Genomic DNA, 13,933 nt, shown 5'->3' on the forward strand with positions numbered 1-13,933 from the left:
GGTTCCACTGGCGCCGATATCTTCTACTTTACTGGTGCGAGCACGGAATCTTGATGACAAAAACTTTCTATCGCCGTAATGTAATTTTATAAACCAATTTCCGCATCAAAGTTAATTTTCTGTAAAGTGAACTGGGGGGGGGAAAAAAAAGTTGTTCTAGACAAACTCAACAATGTATGTTTTTGTCACTTTTCGAAATTAAGATGCTCAATCACGGTGACACAGCGATTTCGCAAATCTAATATTAGCAGCAAGCCGTCCTGATCGCTGGCTCGCAACGTCGCTCGCAACGGCTGAAAAACAAATGAGAGCTTAATGGAGGCAATAAAGAATAATGTTTGATGAGAGACGAATTCTGATAGTCCCACCGTATATACACTCACTTCAACCTTGAGAATATTAGTCAGAAATCAACTTTTACTCTGTGAGTCTGAGCACCAAAGCAATAGATTAATGCATTTCATTTTTTTTTTAAATACACAGTGTTTTCCCTCAGGGACCTTTTTTACACAGTGAAGAGGGCCCATGTACCACTATGGCCTCCCAGAATCCTGTGGGAAAACACAGTGGAGCACTGGGAAATATGGCCCGGTAGTCCTAATATTAGGATACTAAAAATGACTTTCCACTATTATTATCATGGAAATTCAATGTGTGTGAATTTTAAAAAACGGTTGAAGACAATAATTATTCGAGGCCAAATCCGTTCGGGGTGTTTTTGATGTTTGTTTCAATCACATTCAAAACTGACATTTAACAAGTGGAGTATAAAGACGAGGATGAATATATTAGTTGGGTGAAAAGCGACACCTGTTCCTGCAGTGGTCGCTTGACAAAACGTTAATGGGTTGTTTGCCGTTCCTGCCGTTAAACCCACCGTCACAGCACTTCCCACATGGAAAGAACCTATATGAGGATATATGACAATGTATATGCTGCATACATGCACATATATGCCACATATAGGCAACATTTTGGTGCATATATGTGAATATACAGGCCATATAGGTCTCCTGTGCTGCTTCTTTATTTACACACACACACACACACACACACACACACACACACACACACACACACACACACACACACACACACACACACACACACACACACACACACACACACACACACACACACACACGCACACACACACACACACACACACACACACGCACACATATATATGTATATCACTTTGGCAACAATCATACATTATCAAGGCAATAACAAAGAACTAACTAAAAAACAATTATGCAAGAACATATAGGTACATATATGCACATATATATATATATATGCGCATATATATATGCGCATATATGTACCTATATGTGCATATAGGTCCATATATGCACATATATGCACATATAGGTACCTATATGCGTATATAGGTGCATATATGGACCTATAGGTACATATATGCGCATATATGTATATATATGCGCATATATGTACCTATATGTGCACATATGTACATATATGTGCATAAAATATAGGAAAACGGCCAATTTTATATATGTCACATATATTCAAAACCTATATCAAAACCTATATTAAAACATATACGTTTATATAGGTTCTTTCCATGTGGGTTTGACCAGAGTACATCCCCAAACCATGTTTTCACGGCGTTTTCAAGTGAAAACGGAAAACTTTTATGTTTCTGGGTCAGTTTACACCACGACGGTTTCTTGGATCCACTGAAAATGCTAGCTTTTTTTTTTTAAAGGCTCAGAAGGTGGAACCAACTTCGTGATACGATGCTACTTCACATGCGCAGTAACTCGTTGTTCTGCACATGCTCAGTAGATGCACAATAAGAACTCCCAGACTATATTCCCCCTGGGACTCCGTAGTTTTATAGTTGAGATTAGCGATGCAAAGATACCACTTCTTTTTTTTTTCACACGAATGGATATTTCTTGCACTGCAACTCTGTGAAAAGACTCTTTTATTCCAACCATGCTTAACCCCGAGGCTGTTTTTGTTTTAAATTTCCACAAACAAACAAACAAAACAAAAAAAGTCTCCAAATTAAATCGGTAAAAACTCCATGACTTGGATGCCAAAAATGAACAACCCTGGGCTCTTTGGAAAGGAGACACCGGGGGGGATTTTGAGATACAATGAGTCTTTATGTTTCCTTCACCAGGCAAGAAGTGTCCATTTGAGAAACGAATATATTACAATGAGCATTTCACACCAATTGGAATGAACTCTGTGCAACTGAAACTGAAACACAAGAAAACTACATTTATTTTTGGAGCAAATAAAATAGTTTGGAAAGAGTTTGGTACTCAAAAATCAGCTTCACTGAAGTAAAACGGATAAAGAAGCTTGAGGTTTTTAGATGTTTGTAGAAGTCATTTATCTTTCAAATCGCGTCTCACACTGCGGTATCTTTTAGGCATCTTTGACACGACAACGTGTAAAAGTGAAAAGGCCTTGCTTAAGCATTTCTTGTTTACAAGGCAGCATTTTCAAAACAAATGTCTGCCGTTAATGCAGAAAAGTCCCTAGTAGGGGCTGTTGGTTGTTTTTGTAATGAAAGCACACAAACAAACACTCAAAGAAAAACATGCAGGTTGTGTTTTCCTGTGTTTTCCCCTGTGTCTCACCTCGTGTTTCCTATTAACCAATGGCCTTCTCTGCCTGCGTTAACCCTTCGTTGACCACCTGTGTGCTTCCCTCACCTGTGTATTTAAACCCTCCCCCTCAGTTCGTCTTGTCACCACGTCGCTCCTCTTGTCCGCTGCGTTTCCTGGTGTTCCCTGGACTTTAGTAAATCTGTTTTTTTAATGGAACTCTATGGGTCCGTCCGCACACCACCTCCTATCCCTGACAGACTGTTACTACGGTGACCGTCGACTATAAAGCTATCAAGTCCCTGGGCAGTCTGGACTGAGATTAGCGAAAGTCAATCCCAATACTGTTCCTGCAGGAATGACAACTTCATATCTTGTGTTCTGTATGTATGTATGTAGTTTACTGACTTTGTCAAAACTATTCACCCGAATTGCAGGAAAGGTCAAGGTCACAAAAAAGGGCAAAAATGTCTTTTTGCCCGTTTTCATCTGATTGATGTCAAACCAAAACCAGAATGTTCAGTTTTCGGTTGATATGCCACATCGTGCAGTGACGTTGGGGGTCAAAGGTCAGGATAGGGAATTATAAACGGAACTGAATAAATCCGTTTTTCTATGGAACTCTATGGGTCCGTCCGCACACCACCTCTTATCCCTGACAGATTATTACGGTGACCGTCGACTATAAAGCTATCAAGTCCCAGGACAGTATGGACTGAGAGTCACGACACAATGGGGGGGGGGCGCCATGTTTGTATATCTACTCACACATGTGCAGAAGAACTTTTTGGTACCACCCTGGTGAAAAAGTTGTGTTTAGTTGTGTTTGCATAGAGACGGAGCCAGAGCGCTTTTAAAAAGCTCCACTTTGGAAGCCATTTTCAAACAAATAGTTTTTTTCAGTGGTTCCAAGCGCCGTTTAAAAGAAGCTTAAACTTTTCTCGTCCTCATTTTTGGCCTCTCGTAAAAAAAAAAAAAAAAAAATCAAGTAAATATTATGAACAATTGTACTCGGAGTGCAGAAGTGTCACGATTCGACGCTGATAAGCAGACAGGAAGTCCTGTGTGCGTCTGTACATGCTGTGCCCGCCAGTCGGAGAGCACGGAGTGAATGCTGGACACCTCGGGCGCTCAGCGGTCACTTATTGTCACCGTGTGACACACGAGGGCACAAACTCCCGGATAATGAGGTGGTGGAGGAGACGGGAGGTTGTGGGTGGAACTTCCATCAGCTCAAGTGCTTAGAAGTTCTGAATGATGTGTTAACTTGTCTCATAATGCCCTAATGCACTCTTTCTTTTTTTTTTTTTTTTATAGAATCAAGCAAGTCGCCCTAAAAACATGTTGGCGTCTGAACAAAAAAACATGTTCTTGGGAACGTTTGCAAAGTAATTTCATTTCCTGTGTCGTGCTTGTTCTATTTTTCCAGGTACTTTGGTTTACCCACATGGAAAGAACCTATATAAACATATATGTTTTAATATAGGTTTTGAGATAGGTTTTGAATATATGCGACATATATAAAATTGGCCGTTTTCCAAAATTTTATGTGCATATATGTACATATATGTGTATTTAAATGTGTATAAATGGATGTACATATGGTTTCCTATATTTTATGCACATATATGTGCATATATGCACATAAATTTATACATATGTATTCCTAGATTTTATGTACATATATGTATGCTAATGTACATACATGCACATATACGCACCTATATGTACATATATTTTTCCTATATTTTATGCACATATATGTACACATATGTACATATTTGCACATATATGTACATACGCGCACATACATGTATGCGTATATGCAGCATATATGCAGCATCTATGTGCATCTATGCAGCATTTATGTGCATATATGCAGCATATATATTGCCATATATGTGCATATATGCAGCATATATATTGCCATATATGTGCATATATGCTGCATATAGGTTTCATATATGTGCATATATCCTCATATAGGTTCTTTCCATGTGGGTCGTCCCACAATTCCCTTCAAAAAGCGTCCAATGAAAACACTGATTTCTTTCTTTGCTTCTTCACTTCTCAATTTGTATGATGAGAAAAAGTAAACTATTTGAAGAGCAAGTTATTTATTTTTTTTCTTTGAGAGCACCTTCACACTGTGGTTACCCCCAAAAAAACAAATGAACCTAAAACTTCTGCTCGGTATTTTTTATCGGGCGATGTGAATTGTTCTTGTTCCCGCTAGGGCGAGTGGCCAAAAAAAAAAATCAAAATACCACTGCACTGATTAACGGTTGGAATGCAGAAAAAACAGCTTCATTACCACGGCGACGTGGAGACGCCACCGCCAGAGCCAGAGAGGAACAATGACCCAGTTTGTAATAAAGCAACATTATACAATTTCAGCCTAGTCTCCAATCTGTCGCTTCCAATCGCACACATGTGTGAGGTCAATGGTTGTAAGGGTGCGTGGCACACTGGGCACATTCAGAGTGGCAGCTGGGGGGGGGGGACAAGGGGGCGGGATGGTTGCCGGAGCACGAGTGCAGGAATGGAACTACTCTGACAGTAATAATACGCTGCCACTGATTTCACTGATTAGCTCCTTTGTCTGCCTGGAGGTGTATTATTCGCCGAAATCAGCCGCCGTTGTGTTAGCGCCGAGGGAGACGCCGCGGCGTGCGGCTGGTGCCGTGCTCTCCCGCGTGTTTCACCGCGTGGCACTCGCTCAACTCACGCTTATTTTCGTCCCCTCGTCGTCGGGATCGGGCTCCGGTATCATCTCCATCTGGCAAAAGAAAGAGAGAGAGAGAGAGAGAGGGAGAGAGAGAGGGAGAGCGTTAGCATAGCAATCATGGCCTGCTGTTGGAAAGGTGCAACTCCAAGGACAAACAGTCAAAGTTAATGTGAGTCCGGAGTTGGACTGCCGGAAACCAACTGAAATAGAAAAAGGCATCGTCTCTCCGCCGAGAGTTATAAATCTTTCAAAGAAGCATCAACACACAGTTTACGGACCGAGCGACTGCAGTGCTGCTGTCCCCCCCCCCCCCCCCCCCCCCCCCTCTCCCCCCCCCCCCTCCACTTTCAGGGCGAACGCCACTCTTGCCACCGTTTTTGAATTATTTTTAGATTCTTTGAGTGCCTCTGTGGAGAAATTTAAGATGGCATCTGGAATTTAGGCGAGCGTAAAGGAGGCGGTGGTGGGTGGGGGGGTGGGGGGGGGGGGGGGGTGAACGGCAGGTTCAACCCGGGATCCTGTGGGACCAACGTAACAGCTCCGAGAGGCGAATCCACAAACGGGCCAGGAAAAACCAATATTACACAAGCAAAAAGTTCGCACTCGACAAAAAAAACTTTCCACAAGTCCAATCCAACGACTGAAGTAGCACCAAAACTCCAAAGTCCCTCCATTGTGGCGCCGTTCTGGCAGCGGTGGCAAAACACCAGGCCTGCAGCCTAAATCGTGGAGTGGGCGTTGGTTTTCAAGGCCATCATTTATTTCTCCCACATTTGCACGCCAAGTGGACGCATGCCCGAATGAAAAGCGGAAAAAAAAACAAAAAACAAACTCTGCCGACGACAAAAGCTGCCCACATGGAAAGAACCTATATAAACATATATGTTTTAATATAGGCTTTGAATATATGTGACATATATAAAATTGGCAGTTTTCCTATATTTTATGCACATATATGGGAATATGTGGGAATATATGTACATATATGTGCATATATGTACATAAAATATAGGAAAACGGCCAATTTTATATATACAGGTTCTTTCCATGTGGGAAACTACATGTGATACCAATGTCACGTGTTCACACATACATAAGTTCTTCTTGCATAATTGTTTTTTACTGAGTTCTTAGTTATTGCCTTGATATGACAGTTGCCAAAGTGAGATATGGGCTATATATATATATGTGGAAATAAAGAAGCAGTACAGGAGACCTATATGGCCTGTATATTCACATATATGCACCTCAATTTTGCCTATATGTGGCATACATATGCATAGATGCAGCATTTATGTGCATATATGCAGCATATATATTGTCATATATGTGCATATATGTACATATATGTGCATATATGCCGCATTTATGTGCATATATGCCGCATTTATGTGCATATATGCACATATATGTGCATAAATAGGGTTAGGGTTAGGCTCCAGAGAGGGTAGGGCAGGCGCGGGGATAAGGCGACTACTTAGGAGCGCTGGCTGCAGCAAGGCAGCGTCTTCAAGTGCTGTAATTACCTCGGAGGAGCCGGGACGCTTTTACTCAGGAGGACGTCGGGCAGACAGGTGATTAATGAGCAGAATTAGGAGCCGTAGTTTTTTTTTCTCCCCCCCCCCCCACGGTCCGCATGTATGCACGACTCCTACATCGCGACTCCTCAGATGGACCCGGCACCCGCCATTGTATCAGGGAGACGTCTTTAACGGCCAGGCAGGATTAATTGCCGGCGGTCTCGGCTTTTGGGACGGCGTCAAGTCATCAATTTCAAGCCTCCTCTTTCCTCTTACAAACCACTATAACAGGAGTTATATGGGCTGGGGTGTGCAGTCTATATATGTCACCTGTGGAGGATCAAATGGAGGGCGGCGGCCGTGTCCGGGGGGAAAAACAAAACTGGGAGAGTGCGACGCTTTTAATTGCATCTCAAACATTTCATTATGGAGAATTCTATGAGACTATTAAAATGTCTTTTTTTTATCACAACAGAGCTCAACTGTTCTCCTGCAGCTCCCAGCAACTAATCCATTAGCAGTTTCTTCTAAAAAATGGAATGAACTGTTGTCATTTTGTTTTGTTTTTTTGCTTGAAATCCGTCGCGTAATTTTTTCTCCGAGAAAAGGAAGTGACATACAAATAATCGTATTGTCAATCTGCGATCTCCCGCCATGTTTCTTGGTTATCCTACCAGAGCTGAACACATATATGACAATATATATGCTGCATATATGCACATATATGCTGCATATATCCACATATATGACAATATATATGCTGCATATATGCACATATATGCTGCATATATGACAATATATATGCTGCATATATGCACATATATGCTGCATATATCCACATATATGACAATATATATGCTGCATATATGCACATATATGCTGCATATATCCACATATATGACAATATATATGTTGCATATATGCACATATATGACAATATATGGGCTGCATATATAGCCCATATCTCACTTTGGCATATATTGTGCATATATGCACATAAATGCTGCATATATGCACATATATGACAATATATATGCTGCATCTATGCACATATATGCTGCATATATCCACATATATGACAATATATATGCTGCATATATGCACATATATGCTGCATATATCCACATATATGACAATATATATGTTGCATATATGCACATAAATGCTGCATATATGCACATATATGACAATATATGGGCTGCATATATAGCCCATATCTCACTTTGGCATATATTGTGCATATATGCACATAAATGCTGCATATATCCACATATATGACAATATACATGTTGCATATATGCACATAAATGCTGCATATATGCACATATATGACAATATATGGGCTGCATATATAGCCCATATCTCACTTTGGCATATATTGTGCATATATGCACATAAATGCTGCATATATGCACATATATGACAATATATATGCTGCATCTATGCATATATATGCCACATACCCACATGGAAAGAACCTATATGAGGATATATGCACGTATATGTGCATAATATATAGGAAAATGGCCAATTTTATATATGCCACATATATCCAAAACCTATATTACAACATATATGTTTATATAGGTTCTTTCCATGTGGGTCACAAGGAGGGAAATTAGTGCATGTGCAAAAAAAAAAAACACCAAAAAAAACAAATTGATTGGATTTCACGCAGACTTTCAAATGACCAATTATTCTTCGTCTGGAGGCTTTATGATTTATGAGGATTTATGAGAACGTTAATATTTATTTGTCTCTTATTTTAAGCTCGTTGACTTGGACGCGTCTTTCTGTGAGAATAATGACAAAACTTCAGCAAGAAACTTTATTTTATCCTCACATGAACACCAATGCGTTTGGCTCTTTGCCAACAAAACTCCCTTCGCCCTAACGGTCAGTGCACCGGAGTGACGCTTTCATTTGGAAAATGTGGTTTAAAAAAAAAAAAAAAAAAAGTAGAACTGTGCCACACTATTTAATCTCTGTGATAATATTCACATTTTATTCTCTTCTGTCAACATTTTTTTTGGCCAAGAATTCCTCAGATTCTGGGACTGAATGACGGCTTCCTCCCAGAGCTATGTCGGGATTTTCGACACTTTAGGACCATTGAAATACACTTCAAAAATGAATTTTGCACGACTTTTAAACCACAGTCGGGAATGAAGTCATCTGACGGATTAACGTTTACACCTGGTTTCAAATAACCGTCATTCTCCCACCAGTTGTGAAGCCAATAGTCATTTCAAGGAATTTTTACAGAGGAAAAATAAACCAAGAAATCCACACGAACGAGACGCTGGGAAAGTAAAACTCCCTTTTTAAACTGGAAGAAATCTGCAGGACCTGCTGGAATCTGGTCCACCAGTTTGGGTTTGGGATGTAGAAGAGAGAAAATTGTATTTATTTTTTGTTTGTTTTTTTTGTTTTATGTCCTTTTGTTTTTGCTTTTGTAATAATTGTTGTGATTATTTTGGTTTTTGCTCTGTTGTTGCTCAGGCCGGTTTCATCTCATGGCAGTTGGAAAATATTTAAATCACTGTGATTACTGTATTATTAAAAAGAAAGAAAAAAATTGATGTAGCACCAACAAGGGTATTGTATGTTTCTCCCCACCAAGTCTTTCTCTGTCTTTCCTCTCCTCTCCTCTCCTCTCCTCCATCCTTTCACCCCAACCGGTCCTCAGAATTCCTCCACCTCTGACTCTGGTTTCTACAAAGTTTCTCCTGTTAGAGGAAGTTTTTCTTTCCACAGTCGCAAACAAACCTGCTGCTCATGTGGATCTGTTGGGCTTTTCTATTTTCTCTATAAAAGCACATTGGAACGACTGTAATGTATTTAAAAATCTCTTTCTTTTAATCAAAAAACCCCCAAAAAACCCCAAACAAAACAAAAGCCTATAAGAGTTACATTACTATCAAATAAAATAATTTTTTTAGCACCAAAAAAAAAAGAAGAAGAGAGAAAATGATTGGACAGGTTGTGGGGTAGGGATTCAAATTGCAGGGTAGGGATGCTTGCGGGCCAGAAGGTATGGACACAGGACTTTCCAGTCGTCTGCATTAAGCCACTATTAACCCTTCGGGACCTGAAGCATTTTGTGCCGTTTTTTCACGACAATTGATTTTTCCTTTATATCTCAGATATAAAATCCTTAAACCTTGCGCCTTTTTTGGTGTCATTTTGTTCAGGACAACCTCATAAATGCATTTCTGAAGTATTTTCATCACTTTGGCATACTGTATTAAAACAGTGGACCTAAAAACACCATAAAATTACAAATTCGGGTGGTAAAAACATAGATTTATTGACTATAAAAGCCACAGACGTGGTTAACGAATCATTTTGTTTACTTGTAAAGTAAATCTAAACTATAATTAACTCAAATTTATCAAAACAGGACTGAACAAACAGTTCTATACAGATATTTACAGGGAAATAGAAGCACTGCCTCAGGCGTTTTTGTAAAACTATTTATAAAAGGTCACACATGTTTTTCCTCATATCTCCGCTTTTACTTGGGCGATCAACGTCATTTAAAAACGAGCTTGTAGTTTTATATCTGCACTTTCGACACGGATTGAAACACTGGACCAGACGACGCTGCGCTGTGACGCTACTGCCTTTTCAGACGGTCATGTGACGAGGACGCACCGGTGCGTCCGCCGGCCCCAGAGGTGTTAAAGCAAACCCCTCCAGAGGGCCTCACACCGAGCGAGGTGGAGTCCATCAGATTATTAAGGGCTGCATTCTGCCAGCATGAGGTGGAAGTCTGGACGCAGAAGTGCCTGAAAAGCCGTGAGTCACCTGCGATCCATTCCCCCTCCGTCCTCCAACAGCCGCGACTCCCCGAGTTCGTCGTCCGGCTGGATCGTTGCTTCATTAATGTTTTACACGTTGTTGCTTTCTCGCCGTCCTGTACCTGTTCTTGCTCCGGTACTTCCCCGCCCGCCAGCCTTCCCGACTCCTTTAAATAAAGTCAGACGGCACCGTGTGCAGATCTGCCCTCAGGTCCACCTTCTGTCGCCTGGCGTGAACCCCCCCCCCCCCCCCACACACACACACACACCAGCCTAATCAGCATTTTTTTTTTTTTTCATATTGTGGGAGCTGAAAAAGCAATTCCATTGTTTTGAAAGGACAAATTGAATCCAGCCTCATAACGTGTAACGGGATTTTTACCTATTTTCATGAGGGGGAAGAGTCACGGTGGGCGAAGAGGGATTTCCTGATTACACTGGCTCCTCTAGAACATTTTAGCCTTTTGAAAACGTTGGTCTTAACCCTCTGGGGCCGGCGGACTCACCGGTGCGTCCTCGTCACATGACCGTCTGAAAAGGCAGCAGCGTCACAGCACAGCGTCGTCTGGTCCAGCGTTTCAATCCGTGTCGAACGTGCAGATATAAAACTACAAGCTCGTTTTTAAATGACGTTGATCGCCCAGTTGATCGGAGATATGAGGAAAAATATGTGACCTTTTGTAAATAGTTTTACAAAAACGCCTGAGGCAGTGCTTCTATTTCACTGTAAATATCTGTATAGAACTGTTTTTTCAGTCCTGTTTTGATACATTTTAGTTAATTATAGTTTAGATTTACTTTACAAGTAAACAAAATGATTCGTTAACCACGTCTGTGGCTTTTATAGTCAATAAATCTGTTTTTACCACCCGAATTTGTAATTTTATGGTGTTTTTAGATCCACTGTTTTAATACAGTATGCCAAAGTGATGAAAATACTTCAGAAATGCATTTATGAGGTTGTCCTGAACAAAATGACACCAAAAAAGGCGCAAGGTTTAAGGATTTTATATCTGAGCTATAAAGGAAAAATCAATTGTAGTGAAAAACGGCACAAAATGCTTCAGGCCCCAAAGGGTTAATCAGCCCTGCCGATGTCTGGCGCTGGGGAGTGTACACGTTTCTCGGGATAAGTCGCAGATTAGGGGCAATGGCGTCGATTTGGCACTTGACAGTTTTTCCTCCCAGACGGCGGGCGTCGGAACGACACTGGAGCCGGAGTTTATTCTGGGAGTTTCAGCCCGATGAGCTCGCTGACGTAGCTGACGTAGCTGACGTAGCTGACGTAGCTGACGTTCTTCAACGCAACAGATTAGAAAGTCGTCTTTTGTTCCGAGTTTGGGTCACGATCAGCAGCTTCTCAAGATTTTTTTTTTTTTTTTTTCAGTTTTAGTGTCATAAAAGTTTCATAGAAAGTTTCACGGCTGCGTTTTGAAAACGGCAGTTTTCACGTTGGGCCACTAGTGGGTGCTGTTTTTTGCTTTGGTGATGAAAACAAACACACATGCAGCAGAGAACAATGGGTTCTAAACACTAACAATGGGAGAACACGGACATTCCCCACATGGAAAGAACCTATATGAGGATATATGCACATATATGAAACCTATATGCAGCATATATGCACATATATGCTGCATATATGCTGCATATATGCTGCATCTATGCATATATATGCCACATATAGGCAAAATTGCCCACATGGAAAGAACCTATATAAACATATGTTTTAATATAGGTTTTGATACAGGTTTTTAATATATGTGACATACATAAAATTGGCTGTTTTCCTATATTTTATGTAGGAAAACATAAAATATATACATGTATACATACATATATGTACCTATATGTACATAAAATATAGGAAAATGGCCGATTTTATGTGTCACATATATACATATATGTACCTATATAATCACACATATATGCACATATATGTACAGAAAATATAGGAAAACGGCCAATTTTATACATGTCACTAATATTCAAAACCAATATCAAAACCTATATTAAAACATATATGTTTATATAGGTTCTTTCCATGTGGGTCTAGTGGACAGACCACCATGTTGGAGTGTTATTACGGTGACTGCCAAAATAAAAGTCCCGGGGGAATATGGACTGGGAGTCATGACATCACAGAGTTGCTGTTTTTTTCCGTTTTCACTGCCGTGCAGTAAAACTGAAAGACGCCAAGGTAGACCGACAATAAAATAGCTCATACAATTGATATGCATGTGACAAATAAGGTATGAAATGTCATAATTATAATTAATTATTTGTTGAATCGGGATAATATTCCACTGCTACACAACGTTGACTATATTTACTACAATACATTCAAACGTCAGGGTAGCAAATGCCACTGCAGTACACCAGAAAACAAGCCTGTCGCCATCTGCTGTATTTTGCTTTAACCGATCAAAGCTTCCCCCTCCAAAAAAAATAAAGAAAAAAAAAACCCCAAAAATGTGTAACTGGAAGATAATTAACTTCTGTGCGGGAGCAACGAACTGCTCTGCTTTGATTTTTGTCTTCGTGTTTATCATTTCACAACCCGAGAGAAAAATCTCCTCCTCTGACCTTTCCTCTTGGTGTTTCTGTTATTGGATTGTACGTTCGGACTCTTGGTCCGGAAAGTGGCTGGGAAAAGCGCCTTGTGTTCACATTAGTGATCGTAATGAAAAAAGGGGGTTGTTTGGCCACAAGCACCGGCGCTGGTGTGAGCGGCGGCTTCATCTCCTGCCATCGTGGCTATCTGTGCTCGCTGAAGCCGCCGCTCGGCCTCCAAACCGACTTCCTCTGCTGCACATTCGCCAACAAAGACGTCGCGGGTGGGACTGGTTTCTCCGGCTCTCTAATTTCAGATCGAATTTTTCCAACTTCCTTGAAGCTTTGAAGCACAGTTTGACCTCGCTGTGCTCGTCTCAACATGCAACATGAGCACAAAGATTTTAATTTTATTTTTTTAAATCAAAGCAGCACATTGGGAATATCTCCGCATAGAAATAAATCAAACAAGCCACTGCAGGTGATAGTGGTAGGTTTGGATCAGATGTGATCATGTGAGATTATTTCAATCCTATCTAGTGTATCTATATCCATTTCAAAACAGCAATCCCAGGATGCATTTATTTTAATCTTTACTTAACGTTTACAAAAGCACAATGATGGCATTCTAACATGACATTAAACTATGAGGTCAGTTTACACAAAGTTTCCAGTGAAAACGCTTTCAACAGAAAAAAAACAACTTTCATTTCAGGAAAGGTTTTGGTGAATGTTGTAAAA

The 13,933-nt window shown here is 40.5% G+C and overlaps 1 protein-coding gene across 1 annotated transcript in view; it reads right to left on the bottom strand.

Annotated features, from left to right (window-relative positions):
• vstm2a (V-set and transmembrane domain containing 2A) overlaps positions 1-13,933 on the bottom strand; it is a gene marked incomplete at both ends in the record, with an annotated part of 125,851 nt that overhangs the window by 28,748 nt on the left and 83,170 nt on the right. The window contains one exon of the mRNA XM_080515318.1: positions 5,317-5,367. Coding sequence (XP_080371444.1) covers positions 5,317-5,367 — 51 coding nt within the window. The remainder of the gene's footprint in view (positions 1-5,316; positions 5,368-13,933) is intronic.

This window comes from Blennius ocellaris (assembly GCF_963422515.1).
Source record: "Blennius ocellaris genome assembly, chromosome: 19".
Taxonomy (NCBI): Eukaryota; Metazoa; Chordata; class Actinopteri; order Blenniiformes; family Blenniidae; genus Blennius; species Blennius ocellaris.